This window comes from Megascapheus bottae, chromosome 25, assembly GCF_031878675.1.
Source record: "Megascapheus bottae isolate mThoBot1 chromosome 25, mThoBot2.hap1, whole genome shotgun sequence".
Taxonomy (NCBI): domain Eukaryota; kingdom Metazoa; phylum Chordata; class Mammalia; order Rodentia; family Geomyidae; genus Megascapheus; species Megascapheus bottae.
The window spans coordinates 4,464,966-4,478,954 of record NC_143533.1 but is presented as its reverse complement, the minus strand read 5'-3'; the positions used below and the strand labels follow the sequence as shown (position 1 = coordinate 4,478,954).

General features: G+C 47.6%; 1 protein-coding gene across 1 annotated transcript; it reads right to left on the bottom strand.

Moving 5' to 3' along the window:
• Nucleotides 1-43: 43 nt before the first annotated feature.
• Nucleotides 44-12,058, bottom strand: Kctd13 (potassium channel tetramerization domain containing 13). The gene is made up of 7 exons (XM_090357980.1): nt 11,975-12,058; nt 11,632-11,877; nt 9,546-9,715; nt 3,961-4,050; nt 3,813-3,865; nt 2,380-2,575; nt 44-841 (listed from the first exon to the last, which is right to left on the bottom strand). Exons 2-7 carry the CDS (start codon nt 11,873-11,875, stop codon nt 605-607), a joined length of 990 nt encoding a protein of 329 aa, XP_090214106.1. The 5' UTR covers nt 11,876-11,877; nt 11,975-12,058; the 3' UTR covers nt 44-604.
• Nucleotides 12,059-13,989: the final 1,931 nt, after the last annotated feature.

Below are 13,989 nucleotides of genomic sequence, written 5' to 3'. Positions count from 1 at the left end.
CTCCTTGATACCATCCTCCCAAAGGTCTCCCTGGAAGCCAGCAGCAGTGCCTGACTCAGCTTTATTCCAATAATTTAATACAAAATTAAAATAATAAATAATATGTAACAGAACAAGAAAATAGCTGAGCTCGAGCAGGCCCAGGCCAGCTTAGTACAGAGTTGAGGAGGTAGGGAGGACAGTAGGGACAGGAGGAAGGCCAGGGTAGCAGGTGGCTCAGAAGTCAAAACTTGAGAGATGTTACTAAGGGCTGGCTCAATGCTTGAATATGTACAATACACTTAAAACAAACAAACAAACAAAAGGGAATTCCAATTGCTCTAAACATGCTGAGTGGGAAAGACAGATGACATGAATGGGAAAGATGGGGGAGATTTTATCAGCCGTTTGAGGGGCTCTGCCTGAGGGGAGGGGCTGGAATGTACCATGTTACTAGCTATAAAAGGAAAGGAAAGGAAAGAGCCGAAGTCAACTGTACCATGCAATGAAGTGGCAGAAAGAAGACCCACGACTTGGCCAGCAGAGCCGGGGCAAAAGTCTAGAGGGGAAAAAAAGAAAGGACTGGGTCCCAGAAACAGGAGGATGGCAGAGGAAAGGTCAAAGGTTAGTCCTTGAAGACAATCTGTTGGCCGTGAGGACGCTCATCATGGGTGATATGGCGCCGGACGTGGATCCTCCGGACCCGGTGTTCTCGGTTCTCTTCATCTTCCCCTCGGGCTGCTCCACCACCTCCAGCTGCACCCCCCGTGGCTTCCAGGAGGGCTGGGTCTGGGCCTCGGGGAGTCTCATAGATTAGGATGTTCAGGGTCTCCTCAAAGATTCGGGCCTCTGGAAATTCCACCTGCAAAAGGCAGGAACCCCTGGATCCTACTCTCTGGCCCTGTCCTGTAGCTTCTTTCCTGGAAGCTCTGTGCTGATTCCACCATTAGGCAGGCAGCATGATTGGCAGAATAATCTAAGGAGAGGACTTAGACATATATATAATAAAGCATAAACTGCATCAGATAATGACAAATGTTATGCAGGAAGGGAATTAGGTAAAGGGGTGAGACCAGGGCTGGGAGTTTGGCTTAGTGGTAGAGTGCTTGCCTAGCATGCACGAAGATCTGAGTTTGATTCCTTGGTACCACATACATAGAAAAAGCCAGAACTGGTGCTGTGGCTCAAGTGGTAGAGCTCTAGTCGAGAAAGCCAAGGACAGTGGTCAGGCCCCGAGTTCAAGCCCCAGGACTTGCATAAAAAAACGGGGGGGGGGGACAGTGAGATCAGTCATGACCAAGAATATTATATCTTTCAAACAAGAATTCAGGGAGGCCTCATTGGGAAGATGACATTTGACCAAAGCAGGGAGACAGGTGTGTTGCTAAAGAAAGCAGTCTGGGCAGTCGCAACAGCAACTGTAAAAGCTCTGAGCCAGAGGTGTCTGGTAGTATGAGCAAGGAGGTTCATGCCACAGAGCAGAGCAGAAAGGAGTGAAGTCCAAGAAGTTAGGGCATTCTACCTGTGTAGTTTTTGGTTTTTTTTTCCTTGATTGTTTTATAGTGCTGGAGATTAAACCTAGGGCTAGGGACTGACTCTCGGACCATGTACATATTAGATATATATTCTATCACTGAGCTATATCGCTACCCTTTTGTTATTTTGAGAAAGAGTCTTGCTAAGCTTAACAAGTCCAGGTTGGCTTTGAACTCGTGATCTTCCTTCCTTAGCCTCTTGAGTAACTAGATTACAGCCACCAAAGCTAGCAGAATGCACCTCTTAAAAAATATGTATTTTAAGGCCCAGGAGTGTAGCCTAGTGGTAGAGTGCTTGCCTAGCATGCAGGGAGACCTGGGTTCAATTCCTTGGTACTACATACAGAGAAAAGCCAGAAGTGATGCTTTGGCTCATATGGTAAAGCACTATGAGGAAAGCCTAAGAACAGTGCTCAGGCCCTAAGTTCAAGCCCCAGTACTGATACATACACATGTGTGTACACACACACACACACACATCCGTATTCTACAAATGTTCCTTAGATTCCACTGTGTAAGGTATGGGTTAGTGCTAGGGAGCTAAAACCCAACTTACAGACTATAAGAATACTTTCCCAACCAAAACAAACGGAGCAGGACTAACTTTATCTAGGGTTGGTTAGGCTGAAAGTTCATGAGAATAAGTGCCCTATGGAAAACAATACTTAGCTCAGGTCCTAACAATTAAGTAGGATCTCAAATTTGAGGTCAGCCTGCTAAGTAAAATGACTCCCTCAAAACCCCAGAACTCTGGCCTTTGGTTCCCAAGGATTTTCCCTAGCCTGATATGGTGAGCTTGCTTTATCCAGGGTCCTGGGGCTGCACCCCCACACTCCTCCCTGACCAGGCCCTGAATCCCTCTGACCTTGGTCTGTTTCTTCTCCGTGGCATAGACAATGGAGGTGCAGCACACCTCGGCGATTTTGCGGCCCTGCCCGTAGAAAGACCAGCAGCAGATCTCATCCCCTAGGACATCTTTGAGGAAGAGCAGCCGCCCGTGGAAGCGCAGGGCCAGTTTGTCAAACAGCTCGATGTTCTTAAGTAGGTTGTCATCTGAAGTGCTGAAGACCAGGGAGCCAGCGGGCCTCAGTGTGATGGATTTCTTATGCCACTCCCCCCAAAAGAGCCCAGATTCCTGGCACTCTGACCCTGCTCAGCAGAAAACTTCCAGCTAAGCAAATCCAACTACAGCAGCTTCCCCATGCCAGCGCTCGGCCAGGCTGTCTCATCTGGCATCCCAGCTCTGCCATTGTGTGTCAGTACTGGGGCTCGAACTCAGGGCCTCAGGCTCTCATGGAAGCTTTTTTTGTGTGTGTGCCAGTCCTGGGGCTTGAACTCCAAGCCTGTGCACTGTCCCTGAGCTTTCTTACTCAAGCTAATACTCAATCACTTGAGCCATTTCCAGCTTTTTTGGTGGTTAGTAGGAAATAAGACACTCGTGACTTTCCTGCTCAGGCTGGCTCAGAACCACAATCTTCAGATGTCAGTCTCCTGAGTAGCTAGGATTACAGATGTCAGCTACCAATGCCTGGCTTTTACTTAGCTTTTTTGCACAAGTCTGGTATTCTACCACTTGGGCCATACCTTCACTTCCAGCTTTTTGCTGGTTAACTGAAGATAAAAGCCTTAGATGAGGGGCCGGGAGTTTGGCCTAGTGGTTAAAGTGCTTGCCTAGCATGCATGAAGACCCGGGTTCGATTCCTTGGTACCACATACATAGAAAAAAGTCGGAAGTGGTGCTGAGGCTCAAGTGGTAGAGCTCTAGCCTTGAGAAAGCCCAAGGACAGTGCTCAGGCCCTGAGCTCAAGCCCAGGACTGGCAAAAAAAAAAAAAGCCTTAGATGAGTCTTGCCAGGGCTGGGATTTTGATCTAGGATTCTCAGATCTCAGCCTCCTGAGTAGCTAGGGTTACAGGTATGAGCCACTGATGCCCGCTATCTGCTACTTCTTAACTTAGTGACACTAAGCAAGTTCCTTCACCCTCCAAGTTTCAATCTCTCCTACTGCTAGATCACAACACTTCCATACACTACTGGAAGAGTTGGGTAAATTAATGAAGACAGAGAGTAATACTGTTGGAAAATTAAGTGCCTAGTCCATGCTACGCATTATTATTTAGTCCTTGCTACACTCTGGTTAGTGATGACAAACTGAAGTTGAGGGGGGAAATACTTGCTCAGGTATGTGGGAGGCTAGAGGCAGAGCTGGAATGTGACCCTCCCCCTTGGGCAGGCAGCAAGCCTATACTCAACCCCGGGATTCCTGGGGCACAGTGGATATACCCCCCAACAGTAGTCACCTGGTGTAGGAGTACTTGTTGTTACTACGGTTGTGCAGCAGCTTCACCACGGGCTGTTGGGGGAGAAGGAGAGGACCCAGTGAGGCTGCAAGAAGTCCTTAGCCTCCATCTCCACTCAGCCTCCACCCTGCAGGGCTGGGGGCCTCACCTTGGAGGTGCTGGCCAGGAGCTGCTGCTCCTCCCGGGGAGATGTCACCGTGGGGATGAGGCACAGCGGGGATAGGTTCTCCCTCTTTTGCTGGAGAAGAAGTGGAAGATAGTTAACAGTACAACCAGAGGTTATTCACACACACACACACACACACACACCCTCCTAAAAGGTCTTCCAAGTTGCCTACGATGCCCAGGGCTCTCCAGGAAGCACCCTTTACTGAGGTTGTCAATCTTAGCATTAGTACTTTCCCCCAGTGGGCTGGGCTTCAGATCCCACCTTCCCATTCCTTCATACATGGCCCACATTTCAAAATCTATTATTTGATATCATCACTACCACCACCATCTTTTTTTTTCTTTTCTTTTCTTTTTTTTTTTTGTCCTAGGGCTTGAACTAAGAGCCTGGGCACTGTCACTGAGCTGCTGTGGCCCAAAGGCTAGCACTCAACCACTTGAGCCACAGCACCATCTCCAGCTTTTTCTGTTTATATGGTACTGAGGAATCGAACTCGGCCTCATGCATGCTAGGCAAGCACTCTACCACTAAGCTATAATTCCAGCCCCCAATTTTTAAAAATAAGAACAAAGAGGACACACTAACTTTACCAAATAGTAAAATTCACTACAAAGGCACAGAACAGACACAGTACAGGTCTGCTGCAGAAACAAATCAAAACCCAAAAGAAAACTGGGCATAAGGACTCACACCTATAATCCTAGCTACTCAGGAGGCTAAGATCTGAAGATCACTGTTTGATTTCAGCTTGGGCAGGGAAGTTCAGCAGACTCTTATCTCCAATTATTAGGGGAAAAAAGGAGAAAGAGAAGGAAAAGGAGGAGGAGGAGGAGGAGGAAGAGGAGGAAGAGGAGGAGGAGGAGGAGGAGGAGGAGGAGGAGAAGAAGAAGAAGAAGAAGAGGAGGAGGAGGAGGAAGAGGAGGAGGCATGGTAGCTCACACCTGTAATCCTAGCTACTCAGGAGGCTGAGATCTGAGGATCCTGATTCAAAGCCAGTCCAGGCACTAAAATCCCTATCACCAGCTAACCACCTGAAAACTGGAAGTGGCACTGTGGCTGAAGGGGCAGGGTGGTAGCCTTGAGCTGAAGAACTCAGGGACAGCACCCAGGCCCAGAGTTCAAGCCCCATGACACACATACACAAAAGAAATGGTAAAGAATATACGTAAACACCAGGTACATGGCACATACCTGTAATCCTAGCACTGGAGAAGCTAAGGCAGGAAGATCAGGAGTTCAAGGTCAGTCTGAGCTACATAATTCGATTATGGAAAAAAAAAAAAAAAAAAAGGCCAGGCACAGTGGTTTACACCTATAATCCTAGCTAATCAGGAGGCTGAGATTAGAGGATTAGCAGATCAAAGTCACCAGCCTGACACAAAAGTCCAAGAGATTAGAGTTTCTTATCCTTTTATCTCTAATTCTTATCTTCTTATCTCTAACTACCAGAAAACTGGAAGTAGCACTGTGGCTCAAAGTGGTAGAGTGCTATCTTTGAGCTGAAGAGCTCAGGGACAGTGCCCAGAGTTTAAGCCCCATAACCACCACCACCACCACCATCAAAAGGCAACTTGCTTTTATAAGGAAATAGCAGACTGCCAAAATTAAAAAGTATGTTATTGAGCATATGTATATGCTGGTGATTATGGGTATGAAGCACAAAAAAATTGGGAGCACAATCTGATGGTCTGCACATGTCCTATAATGTAGCAATTCTCTGTTATATTCATGTGAAATTCTGGCATAAAACCAACCACAAGGGGATATGGACAAGAATTCTCACAGTGACACTGGTTGTGGGGGCACAAAGTAGGGGGTAACCTAAGTCTTTAACTTCACGGGAATATATAAATAAAAATACTGTGAGCAAGCACTATAGATTCCAGTGCAGCAATTGGAAGCAAAGAACTAGATGTACATGTAACACATGAAGAGATTTTGAAAGAAGTGCTGAATGAAAGAATTATCAACAGAAAAGGCCCACAGCTCTATGCCATTTGTGGCATACACATATGACAGAGTGCTTAAGTTTTTCAAAGGCATAAACACAGTCCAAGCAATAGCCAAAGTCTGGAGGAAAAGAGAAGTGGGCAAGGAATTGAGAATGAGGGGGAAATAAAGAAAAGGACACTTGCATAGACCTAGCTGTACAATGAGGAGCACACAGAAGTGGTGGGAAGAATCTCTGGGAAACCTGTGAAGGAGGTACAGAACCTGGAAGAAAAGCACCAGACCTGGAGTCTGATCACTGAGGTTGAGTCTGAGCTCTGTCACTTATTAGCTCACTTGACCTTCCTTTAATGAATGTATCATCCAATTTCCCTTGTGTTTCTTTTTATGTAAACCCAGGGTATAAGACGTATATACAAGGGGCCGGGAGTTTGGCCTAGAGGTTAAAGTGCTTGCCTAGCATGCAGAAGACCCGGGTTCGATTCCTCGGTACCACATACATAGAAAAAAGCCGGAAGTGGTGCTGAGGATCAAGTGGTAGAGCTCTAGCCTTGAGAAAGTCCAAGGACAGTGCTCAGGCCCTGAGCTCAAGCCCAGGACTGGCAAAAAAAAAAAAAAGATGTATATACAAGCCCTTAGTGAACCACTCCTGACACACAGTGGGTGTGCAGTAACATTAGCTTGACTTAAAATTAGAGCTGGGATGTACTTCCAAAATCTTGTTCAATATATGTTAAACTCCCAAGTGGTAACTCAACGGGTCATGAAATAAGGTTAGTGGGAGTCAAATAGTATTAAAGAAGAGGGAAGGGACCGGGTGGTAGAGTGCTTGCCTAGCATGCATGAAGACCCAGGTTTGATTCCTCGGTACCACATACATAGGAAAAAACCAGAAGCAGTGCTAAGGCTCAAGTGGTAGAGATCTAGCCTTGAGAAATTCCAAAGACAGTGCTCAGGCCCTGAGCTCAAGCCCAGGACTAGGGGAAAAAAAAAAATAGAGGGAAGAAGAGGAGGTGGAAAGGGAAGGAGAGAAGAAAACAGGAGATTGGAAGTGAGAGAAGGAGAAAGGAATACAAAAATAGAATATGTAAAAGTAAATTCCAATGGCCAGGAAGGTGGCCTAGTGGCAGAGTGCTTGCCTAGCATTCACAAAGCCCTGGGTTCGATTTCTCCATACTACATATACAGGAAAAGCTGGAAGTGGTGCTATAGCTAAAGTGGTAGAGCGCTAGCCTTGAGAATGCCCAAGGACAGTGCTTAGGCCCTGAGTTCAGGCCCCAGGACTAGCCAAAAACAAAAAAAAAAAAAGTACATTCCACCACAAGTATCCTTTCACAAAGCTGAATTACAGCTATACACACTTATAAAGTACATTATTCCCTATATGCTACAGTTAAAAAGTTTGAAGAACATAGCTTCTGTTCAAAGAAATTGTATCTTATGAATTTTAAGAGCTAATCAATATTCACTCCACAGAAAAGAAAGTTGTTCACTTATTAACTTACAAAGGACATTAAAAGAAGAAACTATCCCGGAAGTAGAGCTGTAGTTTAAGTGGTAGAACACTAGCCTTGAGTTTAAAAAAAAAAAAAAACTCAGGAACAGCACTCAGATCCCAAGTTCAGGCCTCTAGACTGGCACACACAAAAAAGAAACTCTTGGGCTGGGAATATAGCATAGTGTTAAAGTGCTTGCCTAACATGAATGAAGCCCTGGATTTGATTACTCAGTACCACATAAACAGAAAAAGCTAGGGCCGGGAGTTTGGCCTAGTGGTTAAAGTGCTTGCCTAGCATGCATGAAGAACCAGGTTCGATTCCTCGGTACCACATATATAGAAAAAAGCCGGAAGTGGTGCTGAGGCTCAAGTGGTAGAGCTCTAGCCTTGAGAAAGTCCACGGACAGTGCTCAGGCCCTGAGCTCAAGCCCAGGACTGGCAAAAAAAAAACAACAAAAAAACAAAAAACAGAAAAAGCCAGAAGTGGCCCTGTGATTCAAGTGGTAGAGTGCTAGCCTTGCATAAAAGAAGCACAGGGACAACACCCACGATCTAAGTTCAAGCCCCAGGACTGTCAAAAAAAAAAAAGAAAAAAAAAAGCTGGGCACAGTGGCTTACTCTTATAATCCTAGCTACTCAGGAGGGAGGCTGAGATCTGAGGATCTCCATTCAAAGCCAGCCTGGGCACTAGAAGACCATGAGACTGGAGACTCTTACCTCCAATTAACCACTAGAAAACCGGAAGTGATGTTGTGGCTCAGGGGATAGGGTGGTAGCCTTGAGCCGAAAAGCTCAGGGACAACACTCAGGCCCAGAGTTCAAGCCCCACAGCACCGCGCCCCCCCCCCCCCCCCCCCCCCGAAAAAAAAAAAAGCTAAACAGAATAAAAGGATAAAAGGGCTTATATAAAAATTGTTACATTGTACTTACTTTTAGCCCTTTATCTTTTGGAACTGAAGAACAGAACACCAGGGGTATGAAGAGCATGGCTCAAGTTGTTCATTCCCACAGTAGCAAAGAGGACACCTAGAACCCCCAAGGCTGACTCTTGTTTGTTTTTGGCAGGGGGGGGGGTCATGGGGCTTGAACTGTGGGCCTGGGCACTGTTCCTGAGCTCTTCAGCTCAAGGTTACTGCCCTATCCCTTGAGCCACAGTCCCACTTCCTCTTTTCTGGTGATTAATTGGAGCCAAGAGTCTCTAGGTCATTAGTGCCCAGCTCACTTTGCATGGAGATCCTCAGATCTCAGCCTCCTGAGTAGCTAGAAGTGAGCCACCGAGGCCAACTGAGGCTGACTCTTTACCAAGCCCTGCTCCTCAGAATCCTAGGGGATCCACAGAAACAGAGCCAAGCAAACAGGCCTCTTGAATCACTGACTTCTACTTTACAGAGAGGATCTGTGAGGTTCCATTTAAGGAGAAAATATCTTTGCTTAGAAAAGGGGAGGGGAGAGAGGGAAGGGAAGGGAAGGGGAGAGGCTAGATACTAGTGGCTCTCATCTATAATCCTAGCAACTCAGAAGGATGAGATCTGAGGATCTCAGTTCAAAGCCAGCCCAGGCAGAAGAGTCCAAGTGACTCCACTTCCAAAATAACCAGCAAAGAGATGGGCATGAGTCAGGACTTAAGCTGAGCAAGCTTGAGGCCTCAAGGTCAAACCATAATAGGAAAAAAAAATTCCCCTCGAGATCGAGAGACCCAAGAGACTGCTGCTGCTCCCTCCCAGGACAGAACCAGATCATGGAGGTTATTATATTCCAATTTAAATTTACATTTTCCCCTAGTGGCATAAAAAGCTATTTAGGACTTCTGAGCAAGGGAGAGAATAGACAGGGGCTGTGTTTAAGGATAATTACTCAGCTGTGTAACAGCTGGGTTGGCTGGACAGGAACACAAAGAAGCAGACCAAGTAATTAATCATCACAATAATCCTGACACCAGGTGGAAAGGGGACTCTGCCTGAGGCAGGAAGAATGCAGAAGCCAGTACCCCCAAATTCCTGGGGGTTGTGCCAATCAGAGCCAGGCTTTCTTAACCATATACTGTACCTTAGTTTTCCTATCCTAATGCTCCAGGCTCATGGGCACAAGGATTCAGGAGATGGAGGAGGCCCCTCACCTGCAGTGCCAACTGGCAGTCCTCAATTAGGCCTTGGACCAGGTAATAGCGGGCTTCCCCTAGCAGCTCCCCCAGTTCTCTGGTACTCTCTGGAAGTGGCACAGACCCGTCCCGCAGGTAGTTGAGGATTGTGCCAAAGTGGCGGCCGCTCCGATCAATCAGCACCCAACCTGGTGGGGTGGGGAGAGGAAGGAGAAAAGATGTCTTTGGGGTGAAAGGCTAGAGTTAACTAAGCTTCTATTACAATAATAATAATAATAATAATTCCAAGCTGGGCAAGGGGTTCACGCCTGTAATCCTAGCTACTCAGGAGACTGAGATCAAGGTTCAAAGCCAGCCCTGGCACAAAAGAACTTTAGACTCTTATCTCCAATTAACCTCCAGAAAATGACAAGTGGGGCTTGGCTTGAGGGTAGGGAGGTAGCCTTGAGCTGAAGAGCTCAGGGACAGCACCCAGACCGACTTCAAGCCCCATGACCCACAAACAAATAAATAAATAATAATAATTCCGAAGGTACAAGTAAGCCTGGATATTGATGTATCTCAAACCTCTGCCATCTGGATCTCAGTGGCTCACATCTATAAATCTTATGCAAGAGTCTGAGATCTGAGGACAAAGGTGTGAGGCTAGCCTAAAACAGACAAATCCTTGAGACAAATTCCGTTACCTCCAATTAACCAGCAAAAAAAAGTCAAGTGAAGGTGTGCTCCAGAGTTAGAGGGCCAGCTCTGAGCAAGCTCAAGGCCTTTAAGGAAAGTCCTAATGCTAGAACAAAAAACAAAAACACCTCTGCCATATCTATAAAATCTCTTTCAAATATTCCATTTTGTTCTCCCAAATCTATCATATGGTCAAAAGGCCCTTTCCATGAGAGTTTTCAGATTTACCTTACTAATAAACCTATAATCTCTAGTGCTAATTCTTTTTTTGTTGTTGGTAGTGGGGCTTGAACTCTGGGCCTGGATGTTGTCCCTGAGCTCTTCAGCTCAAGCCTATTGCCCTACCCCTAGAGCCACAGTGCCAGTTTTCTAGTGGTTAACTGGAGATAAAAGCCTCACTTCTTTAGTGTCTTATCTTTAGTGCCCAGGCTGGCTTTGAACCTTGATCCTCAAATCTCAGCTTCCTGAGTAGCTAGGATTACAGGCGTGACCTAGTGTTAATTCTCTACCCTCTTGTTAACTAGAAAGTTATAAGGTAATAAGGTGGCAATGACATTATTCACAGAGCTGAGATTACGTACATACACTTGTAGTTTGCTTGTTTATAGTTCATTCTTACTCTAAAAAGGAAACTTGCAAATATGAATCTTATCAGATTCCTTTACTAAAGTGTCCCCAGTATCGATACTTATGAAATAAATGGATTCTTAACCTTCAATATTTTTTGTGTGCCTATAATAGGGCTTGAACTCAGGGGCCTGGGCTGTTCCTTACGTTTTTCACTAGAGCTTAGTAGTCAACTATTTGAGCCGCAGCTCCACTTTTGGCTTTTTTTTCTGGTTAACTGGAGATAATAGTCACATGGGCTTTCCTACCTGGGCTGGCTTCAAACTCTGATCCTCAGATCTCTGCCTCCTGGGTAGCTAGGATTACAGGGGTGAGCCAATGGCACCTGGCAACCTTCAAAATTTGTAAACCCAATTCCATTCCCCAGCTGTTTTATTTTTCCAGTTTCACAAATCCTTGTGAACGTGGGTGGGAGTAGGTTTCCTAAGGGAATACACGCGGTCATACTATCCCAGGCTCTCTAGACTGTTTGTGGTCCTGAGGCTGAGAGGGAGGGATGGGCTCCGCAGTCGGAAGACTCTGATGGGTCAACAGGGTTGGTTCCATGCTCTGTTAAGTGAACGAACGGTGTGGGGAACAGGTAATGAGGACAATCAAGTGTCAGTGTTGACTCAACTTAATCAGTTGCCTGGCAGAGTTAGGGGTTCTATAAATACTGGACAAGCTGGGGATGAGGACCACTGACCTATGACAGCAGTGGAGGGGCCAGGAGGGCTCAGCTATGACGGGCCTGGGGAAGTGGAGTTGGGGCGTCCCGGGGGCGGGACGGAGGGGCCACTTGTCAGGTGGGCGTGCGTACCTCCGGCGTCCGTGAGCACCTCCACGCGGCCGCTGAACATTGCCTTGAGCATGGTGTCCTGTCCCGTCAGGGTCCGCAGCGTGGTGTAGTGCAGTGAGCCCCCCACGTTCAGCTTCACGTACTTGCCGTTCGGGGTCAGGGGCTTCAGACCGTAGGCGGCAGCGCCAGGCTCCGGCCCCGAGGGCTGAGGGACTTCCAGGGATGGGGCCGCGGTTGCCGCCGGGCCGGAGGCCTCGGCCGACATACCTGCTGGGGGCGACGAGCGGTGGGTGACCCCAGGCTCTCTCAGCGCCCCCTCTGACTTGTTCCCCAACGTCCCGGGACTCCAGCCCCCGGGCCAGACCTCGCAGCGAACACGCCCACTCGGAGCCGCTACTCCGCCGCTCCGGCCCTCAGCCCCATCGCGCTCTCACCACCCGGAAGCCGGCGCCGGGCAGTTGCGCATGCGCACCAAGACTCCGCCCACTGGGCCCGCCCCTGGGCCTGGGAGGCGGGGCCGTTGGTGCGGAGCATGCGCAACTGTGGGCGTCTTGGCTGGTTAACGCCTTGGCTGGGGTGGGCTTGGCAAGATGGGGGGTGGGTGCCAGGCAGATTGAGGAGGCTCCCGGCCCCCTCCCTAGTGTGAATGTGGAAAGCGAAGTCCTCCTCACTCCCCGTGGCTGGGTCTCTGCTTTCCTGGTGGGAAGGCAAAGTGAGGCCTTAGAGAACCGGGCTTGGGGCAAGATTTCCCACCTCCCAGCCCCTGGCACGGTGCACCAGTGCACCAGGATAGATGCAAACTGAGCACCAAAGGGAGCTCTTAAACAAGGCCAAAGAGGTTGTGGATCCCCAGAGGAGGTGATAGTGGAGCTAAGTTGGGCCTGTCTCAGGTGATGCTTTGGTGGGAGCTGAGAAGGTTCTGGAGAGGGGAGGGAAGACATGGAAGAATCCTCAGTTTGTGCTCTGACACTCGATCCACAGCTCCACCCCTGGCTTTTGGTGGTTAATTGGAAATAAGAGTCTCACTGACTCTTCTTCTAGGCTCTCCTTGGACCATGATCCTCAGCTTTCAGTCTTGTGAACCGGGATTACAGGTGTGAGCCACTGGTGTCCTGCAGCAATTGCCAGGGAAGATTAAACAAACAAACCGCAGGGCACCAGTGGCTCAGGTCTGTAATTCTAGCTGCTCAGGAGACTGAGATCTGAGGATCTCGATACAAAGCCGACTGGGGAGGGAAAGTCTGTGACAATCTTATCTCCAGTTAACCACCAGGAAACTGGAAGTGGAACTGTGACTCAAAGTGATAGAGCTCTAGCCTTGAGCGCAAAACTCAGATACGGCATGCAGGCCTGGAGTTCAAGTTCCGTGCCTGACAAACTAAAAACAAAACTGGGAAAAATTGAATTTTTTTTTCCTACTGGCTTTTTGATAGACACACAGACTTTGGAGTTGGTTTTGGATTGTAATCCTCATATCTCAGCCTCTTGAGTAGCTAGGATTACAGGTAGAGCCACCGGTACTTGGCTAAAAGTTCTTTTGTCTTGAAACAAAGACTTTTTCTAGCCTTGCAGCTAAAATAACAACTATTATAGTGCCCCAAAAGGACAAACATTTTAACAACTGGTCCTTAGGGCTGAGTTCATTTACTCAAGGCTAGCCCGTTACCACTTGAACCACAGCTCCACTTGTGGATTCTTTGATGGAGATGAGTCTCACAGACTTTCCTGCCCAGACTGGCAATCGCTTCAAATAGTAATCTTCAGATCTCAGCCTCCTAAGTAGCTAAGATTATACGTGTGAGCCATCAGTGTCTGGCATGGAACATGTACATGGAAGTGCACATTTTTTTTTTGCCAGTCCTGGAGCTGGAACTCAGGGCCTGGGCACTTTCCTTGAGCTTTTTCAAAGCTAGTGCTTTACCACTTGAGCCACAGCACCACTTCTGGCCTTTTTGTGTATGTGCTACCAAGGAATCAAACCCAGGGCTTTACCACTTTGAGCCACAGAGCCTTTTCTGGTCTTCTGATGGTTCACTGGAGATAAGAGCCTCACAGACTTTCCTGCCTACGGTTGGCTTTGCACCACATTCCTCAGATCTCAGGGTCCTTAGCAGTACAGGAGTGAGCGACTGGCACCTGGCCATGAACACTGTTAAAACTAGTCTTGGGTAGAAATTATTCAAATTCCCAATCAGATTCTCCCTGCATCCTGACTATGCTTTAGGAGAACAAAGCACGTTTTTCCAAGTCCTTAGAAACCAGCACAAAGTTCTGTAATAAACCATGTTCAACATCCTCTTTCTCAGATGCCTTGCAATTCCTCACTTTGCATTCTCCCTCCTGATAGTGAGTCATAAACCCAACCTTGTTCAATTTTAG